The 8,029-nt window shown below is 45.1% G+C and overlaps 1 protein-coding gene across 1 annotated transcript in view; it reads right to left on the bottom strand.

Moving 5' to 3' along the window:
• Positions 1 to 1,403: 1,403 nt before the first annotated feature.
• The window catches only part of DGKD (diacylglycerol kinase delta), a 68,190-nt gene continuing 61,564 nt past the window's right edge, over positions 1,404 to 8,029 (bottom strand). Inside the window, 7 exon segments of the mRNA XM_035894971.1 lie at positions 1,404 to 1,623; positions 2,789 to 2,919; positions 4,157 to 4,274; positions 4,614 to 4,733; positions 5,082 to 5,174; positions 5,341 to 5,452; positions 6,245 to 6,396. Of these exon segments, the coding sequence (XP_035750864.1) occupies positions 1,534 to 1,623; positions 2,789 to 2,919; positions 4,157 to 4,274; positions 4,614 to 4,733; positions 5,082 to 5,174; positions 5,341 to 5,452; positions 6,245 to 6,396 (816 nt within the window). The 3' untranslated portion in view covers positions 1,404 to 1,533.

The following is an 8,029-nucleotide window of genomic DNA, read 5'->3' as shown; positions in this document are numbered from 1 at the left end:
CCTGCTGTCCCTCCAGCTTTACAGCACTGAATGTTCCCAAAATCCCTTCGCAGCGATAAACATGGCAATATAGCTATGCAGGCTGGTCTTCAGGCTCTAACAGTCACCCGATTGGGGTCAGGCAATACAGTGGAAATTTGAAGGCCATCTAGGAATTCTGATTCAGAGGCACTAATTTTTCCATGCTCCACTGCTGGTGGTACCAAAGGCAATTTACCAACATATTCCAGTTTTCATTACAATGCTCACCTGCTCAGTAACAATCCCTCCTTCTCTCAGTGCTCTTACAGGAGCCCTGATGTTTGACAGCACACAGTATCTCGCTCAGGGGTACAACCCAGCAGGACTGACCCACCCTAGTGTTTTGGTATCCATCTTACAGTGAAGGAGCAAGGCAGCAAGAGAGAGAAGCAAGGTGGAAAAGCCACTAGAACCCAGACAGGTGGAAAGAAGCAAGTACTACTGATCAATCATATTGTTTGTGACAGAAATAGTTTTCTGCACTGCAAGCTGGAGTAAAGAAACAGCTCTTTTGTCTATGGCCACGAAGGTGGCACTAAATGGGCGGGAAGCCGCTCCTGGCCGTTGCCAGTCATGCTGCTCCCCTCACCAAGACGGAGCAAATTGTTCCTTATCTCACTCCATTACGTTACATTTCTCACACAGCCCAAACGGCTAATTACCGTTCCTTCCCCTTTCATCTGGTCTCCTGAAGATGAATTCAGAAGGGGAAATGCCAGAGCTGATCTCCTGTAATCTTCTGGCTCTCCAGAATTTTGTCTTTTCTTATTGCCAGGAATTTCTGAACAATAGTTTGTGATGCCTGAAAACCTAAAGGTTGTACCATTGCCACTGGCTGGAAGCGAAGAGCCAGGCCCTGCGGAAGATCCTGCAAGCTGGTGTGAACCGCTGTTTGAACCACATGCATTGTTTGTTGCAAGGCATAAGTGAGTGAGAATCACTGGGTATTCATCGGCGAGAGGTCTGTATTGACTTTGAATTCCTGATGCAAACCGCATGCAACTACAGGTGCATTAAAAAGGGATTAGTAAGACACTAGGGCAAGCTTTGTCTCACTTAAATGCTCTAAGATACAGGCATGACACACAGATGATCGGGAAAGTTTTGGGTCTGAAAAGACTGTCAGATGCTCTTGAACTAAGACTGGCCAATATATCTTTTGCCCTGAATAATTCTACTGTGATGAAGTTATCCAGTAAAGGTAGCTGTGTTGCAATTCTCAGGAGTCCTGCACTGTCACTGGAACCAGAATTTCCCATGTTGGAGGACATGGTTCTTCAAACAGCAAGTGAGTTTTCTTCCGGGAGGCTCTGCCTGACCGCAGATAAGGTGCCTCTCGACTGGATGCAGCCGTACCCCACAAGAAAAAAGGTAGCACCATGCTTGGTTGATATGAGCTCTGAACAGCTACAGTTTGGCTGTTCAGTAGAGACAGTCGTGAGCACATCTGCTCTGTGAGGTGACTGCTGTGCAGTTAGGAGGAATGGTAGATACAGGCTGTGAAAACAGAGGTTAAGCCTCGCTGGCAGGAGTATTCCGGCTCAGCTCCTTGATCCCGTGCAGTATCCTCTTCATGTGACCCACTTTGGTCACACCCAGGTCCTGTAAGAAGAGAGAAAACCTTACCTTAGGAGAAAGGCAGGGGGGAAATTCCAGGTGACCAAGCAATGGTTACAAACTAGTCAGCCAGTTACAAAGGAAGGAGGAAACTGACCAGAAAGATTACAAACCTGATGGTTACACATGGAACATCAAACCATGTGTCACAAAGCTATCAGAGCATGACAGGGTAATGAACACAGAGCAGGCACCCAGCAATGGAGAGAAACAACTGCAGACCATTAGCCAGAAATGCAAATTGCTTTGACTGTTAAAGGCCAAAGCAAGAGATCAGAAAGAGTATACAGATCTCAAGGACCTAAGCTAGTAGCCAAAACATGCACGAAGAACCAACCCATCACTGGTCACATCAAATGAACATGTGAACACTTGGGTATCATGCAACAAAACACAGGCTGTAGCTGGATGGCATGCAGAGGAATCCGCTACACAGATTACAGCAAACCTCAGACCAGGATGATGGTCAAAATCACAAATGAAGATCCAAGAGGGATTCAACAAATGCCATGCACTACTTTACAATGAAGAATTTTTCTGCTCTATGCAAGTTATCAGAACAATGACATAAGTCTCTTGCACATGCAAAGAACCACCACTCTAAATTCTTCTCAGTAGAGAAAGCAACTCCTGGTGAGGAGATGCAAAGTTGTGCAATGTGGTTACTAAGCACTATTTAAAAAGATTCTCTCCATCTAGCAGCCTTATCAAAGACTATGACGATTTTTTTTCTTGTAACAAAGAAGTGTGATGATCTATTTGTCCAGTGACTATGACATAAGTACCAAATTCTCCTAATCACAGCATGTTCTGCAAAGATGGTACAGGAGTCGAGAAGCTGAAAAGTTCCATCATTAAAATCAGACACTCTCAAGAACACTATCTGCAATCTGTGTGCTGGACTGTATTACATCTCCAGGAAGCTATGTCAGAACTGGACAACTGGTGCCTCAACTAGCTGTTCTACCTCCCTGCTATTAAAAATCAGGTGACCTGAAATGGTGCGAAAATAAAATGAGGCCACAATGAACCCGTTCATCTTGCCAAGGCACACAGAATGAACAGCGGGCAGACCACTTCCAAGCACATTCAGCACAGAAGGTCATGCAGATGCAGCTGGCTATTTCTCATGAGCCAATCGTGAAAGTACCTTGAGGTCCCTCCGTTCGAGGTGCAGGAGCTCAGAGCCCCGGACGTCATGCCGGATGAAGATATCCTTATACTCACAAAGACTGAGATGCTCAAGCCAGGCCGCAACCTCCTCCGTTCCCCAGAGGTGAACTGTTAGAGATGGAAAAGCAGGAGTGCATTGAGTACCCAGAATCCCAGAAGACAGTGAGAGATGAGGACACCATCAGCACTCAGTGCCAGAGGAGGGGAAGCAATACCACAGCCTCAAACCAAGGAGAGGGCAAGGACTGGCAGCACAACCTACATTCTCAAAGGAGGTAGGGCAGAGAAAGGTAAGAGGTGTTCTCTTAAGCAGAGGCTAGCTGCAGTACAGCCATGAGGAAGGGCATAGTTGTTTTGATGGGATTGGATATGCTTTTTAAAGTTTACCCCCATGTTTAAGAAGAGTAAGTTCGTTGATATTCCTCTTCTTACAAAACAACAGATTCATAAAATGTATCATGAAGAATCAAGCACAGATTAGTTTGTAATTACGTACAAGCACTTGTGCTCAGTAACAAAATGGCAACCTCTCTCCCCCAAGTCTGAGGTAGAGAGGAAGAGTTTAGGCTTCCACCTTCTCGCACAGCCTCTAAATAAGAGAATAATAAAGTTCCCAAGTTCTGGGAGGCAACAAATGAGGACCAGCCTGTCAGGCAGAAGGAGACTGTACCCACAACTCCATGGCAGAGGACAGGACCCAGGAGCCCGCAGAACAGGTAGTACTTCTGAATTTTAGAAGAAAGTCTTCATAAGGAGAGTATAAAACCAAAAATCAACTAACCCAACTGGAGAGAAAGTGTCTTGAATGGAAATTTGTTGATTCATGGCCAGTTTTTATTACTGACCAGTAGGATTAAAGGTCAGGGTGCACCTGTAGTGATGCTGATCCCCAGCCAATTAGACATGAAACTTGATTACAGCCTGAGGGTGAATCAACAAGAAAAAACATCATTAACTATATCACAGAGAATTAGCAGTGAAAAGACTGGAGTTATGCTGACTTGGGCTCCACAGTCATTTTGATACGTAAAATGCCAAAATCCTCAAATTCACTTCACTAAGCACCCCGTTAAATATCCCTGAAAATGTCTGGATGTAGGCAGAATTCTTCAGAGGGCACCTCCTGTTTCTGCTCAGGAATATTTGCATGGTAGTAGAGGATTGTGACTTAGAACAGAGCAAGAAGCTACTTTGCCACGTGAAAAAGACAGACTAAACCTCCAAGAAAAGGCAGATGCACTTGAAACAGAAGAAGGAGAGAACATGAGAGGAAACAGACAGAGAACAGTTAGTGGTGTGACCATACTGATGTGACAGAGACACAGTGAATGAGCAGACTTGGTACCCGGCAATCCCATGCTACTATGAGTCTCCTTATTTTTGTTGTTCTTCTCTTTTTTAAACTTGGTCACCAGACGGAATTTGCCACTGCGGCTGCGTTTAGAATAATCCAGCATCTGGTTCTGGAAGAACAAAAAGGGAAAATCAGGCAAACAGTCATAAGTTGATTGGAATGGATCAAAAGCAACAAGTACTGTCAAGCTCAGCTCCATGACCTTCTAAGAGAGGAAAAAAAATTCTAAACTCATTCTGATCAAGACAGGAAAGGAAACAGAGAAAGTTGATCCCATGTCAGGCACAGGACCTTAGCAGGAAATTACTTCCTTTAGCTCTAGGGAGTCAAGTTTCCTTCTTAATGATTTTTTTCTCACATCAGTTGTATATTCACAGGAAGTCAAACACTCACTGCCAACTAGTGAAAAAGAGAACAGCTAGAGCAATATAGTCTTGGTCCTCCTCACCTCCTCATCGCAGGGCTCCATAAGCTGCCACAGCCAGGGGATGTCTGCTAGTTTCCTCAGCTGGAGGTCCATGTCTGCCAGGGCTGCTTGGAGCTGCTCCTTCTGTGGAGGATCTAATTGCTGGATCAGAAACAGAAGCAAAGCAGAGTTAAAAGCCATATGGTGGAACACACAGTCAGGCCCTTGCCTTGGAACCCCTAGCTAACAAAGCAGTTCCTCCTTTTAAAAGGAAGTCCACAGCAGGCACTCTGCCCAGATGTTACCAAGTTAACAATTTTCATCTTTTCTGAGCTTCCAACTCCACACAAGCTAGCTTGACTGTTCGTCATGCCTATGTAGCAACACCATCCTCAACACCATCCTAATTCCTCAGTGATAGCATTTAAACCGACTTGTTACAAAGAAGACCAAGACCAGCAAGAGGAGAGAAAGTGAGAGGCTGCTTTACTCCTGCTTTATGCTTCTTACCAGCGCCATCTTGCCCGCCAGCAGCAGCTCTGTCTCATTATGCAGGGCTTTGACATTATTCACCATCTCTACAACAAGGCTGCAGTTCAGACCCTGCAGGGAAGCAATTCATGCGCAAATTAAGCCTGGAAATGCAGAGGTCTGAGCAGTCAAAAGGAGGAAGTCTTAGACAAGCAAGGCCTACTTTTGGTCAATCAGAAAGGCAAATCAAGAGCTATGGAACAAGGACAAAATGGGAGATGCCAAGTGAGTGAAGTACCTCTGTAGACTTGGATTTAGCGTAGACTTTGTCCATAGACTTGGAGCTGGCATTGACAGCATGGGCAAGCTCCTGTTCCATGTCCTGATAGGATTGGGCTATTTCCCGAATGCTAAAGAGAGAATTACAGATAGCATCAGCATATGCTCAAAGCAGGAGATCTTTTCTAACTGGGTATCTCCTTTTAATATCCATCTGAGTGACAAGAGCAGGGATAAAGCATGGGAGGGGCACAGCCTCTGGCAAAGCAGGGCAATTCTCCCTGATATAGTGAGCATGCACAGGCAAAGCAAGGCAGATTTCAGATGCACAACTCCAGGTGCATAGTCAGTTCTGCACGAAAGTTGGGATCAGTTTGAAATACAACTCAGACACTTTAGTACGGCCACAGTGATGTGAAAGGCAGATGCATATATGGCAATTTAATTAACACTTCTCTCATGTGTCTCTGGGAAGTTTCTCTCAAGAGGCCCAGACCAAGGAGCTGAATGTCCAAGTAAAGGATCAGCAGGTGAGCATACAGTGACTTCTTCCAGAAATCTCTGCTGGGCATCAAGGTTGTAAGAACCCAACTTGTCATCTGAGCTCCTACAGAGGCCTTTGTTTCTTTTCTGATAAAAATCATTGATATTCAAAGATAATGGGTTCTTTCAGGATTAAAAGTGCCATGTTTGCTCATGAAAGTAGTATTTTTTTGTTCAGAATGACCTAAGAAAATGTATTCTACTTCAGCCCTCATGCAGCTGGGACAGTGCATAATGAACAGTGTTACCCCCAGTAACATGGACCAGCACTGCACTGCAGAAGACAGAGTGAACAGAAACATTCTCAGGACCAGGGAGTAGGACAAGAACATCAGGCAACAAAGGAGGGCTCTATTCACCAAAAGCAAACTGAGTCCCACCTGTGGATCAGAGCACCTGCAGCTTGACCAAACTGGTTGATCTGGGTGGATTCTTCTTCGGACATGATCTCTGGTTGCAGAGAGAAAGAGGAGGGTCGGGACAACTCACACTTCTGCTTGTCCTCCCAGGACTTCAGGGTGCTCTCAAATGCCTAAAAACACAGCAAGCAAACTGTAAGATACCTTATAGAGCTCCTATAAAAAACAATAGCTGAGCCTATGCCTATAAAACATGTAAATCTGGTATAGACACTTTTCATTGCAGGACCTAGTTGTTCAGCTGCTTATAACTTTGCTAACTAGCTGTCTTGGGCTGAAGCTTTCCATGCCACATGCTTGCCTTGGCTTAATTTTTGCTTAAGGCTGGTTTTAGTCAAAATTGCTAGGCCAATTCTGAGGGCCAGACTAGCAAAATCCACCAATTCCCTACTGGTGGCAGCCTTTTCTCTGAGTAGCTATATCGCCTCTACACTTCAGTGTTACTGTACACCTCTTCAAGTGACATCTCAGAGCTGGAAATTAAAAGTGATCAAGGCTCCTCCTTATCTGGAAGTAAACTGGGCTTCCCCAGTAATTGGTGAGACAAGCAGCTGAACTCAGAGCTAGGACCTGTCCCACTTGGACCTGTACTGATAAGAGGTACAGGAAGAAGTAAAACAGATCCAGTGCAGAAGGATCAAAATTGGATATGGTGAGAATGAAAACTGAAACACAGAGCTTCACGGTAAGGAGAAATGGATCAATGAGCATGAGAAATGGCAAGAGAGAAGGTTAGACAAGAGAAGGGACTATGGGAGGGGAAGACTGAAATAGGAAGAATAATTCAGAGGTAACATTACTCTCGGCAAAGCAGGAGACAGCCCCTCCTGCCAGAGCGTGTGCTCTAAGAACAGAAAACAGCCTGCGCAGTTTAGTAATGAATTAATTCAGAGGATAACAAGCAGGTGCACAAAATTTTCATGGAGGAAAAAAAAAACCAAAACAACAGCATTTAGGGGGCCAGAAAAGGAAAGGAGATTGAGTGTGATGGGTAGATGGGAAAGGGGAAGAAAATGTTCGTCATGGATCCTGGTCATGGAAAGTCAAATTAAAGGAGTACAGGCTAGGTAGGGAGCACAGGACTAAGGGTAAAGAGAGAAGATGGATGGAGCGGAAAAGCCATGTCCACTAGAACACAACTGCCTTTGGCGACAACCCAAGGTTCTGGGGACACACCATTCTCCCACATCTGCAAATACCTGTGAAGCCCTGTGGTAAAGCATTCCCTTCTCCTACTACTCCTCATATAGGACAAAAACAGGTTCTGTCAGCTCAGTTTTGATGGCTCCTCAGTGGTCCAGATGAGGCCACATGAGGGAATTTGAGTTTTTCCATCTTCAGTTTAGGAAACTAAATATCCCAAATCACATTTGAAAAATGCTACCAAAGGCACAGGGTCACACGTGTGAAGAGAGGACCCCACTTCATCTATTGCATAGGACAGATTCGCTCTGTGAAGGAAGGTGTGTGCAACAATGATCAAAAGGGCAGCAGGAAAAATAAGGATAAGCCCACAGTCAAGACAAAAGCTGAATGTTGCTCTGCAAAACTGGAACCTCTTCCTCAGTGGCAATTCCATGCCTGCAAAACCGGGTTTGCAGGCAATGAGGAGTGGGATGGCACAATCATAGCCATGGCTTCAGATGGCCACTGCATACTCACTAGGGACCTGTGTGTCCTTTCCACCTCTTGTGCTTCAGTCCGCCTTTCCCACCATACCCACATGTAGGATGCCTCTCCTTTTAT

The sequence above is a fragment of the Egretta garzetta genome, unplaced genomic scaffold (assembly GCF_000687185.1).
Source record: "Egretta garzetta isolate BGI_Z169 unplaced genomic scaffold, ASM68718v1 scaffold775, whole genome shotgun sequence".
Taxonomy (NCBI): Eukaryota; Metazoa; Chordata; class Aves; order Pelecaniformes; family Ardeidae; genus Egretta; species Egretta garzetta.
The sequence above is the reverse complement of the archived record's forward strand: the minus strand, read 5'-3'. Positions and strand labels throughout refer to the sequence as shown.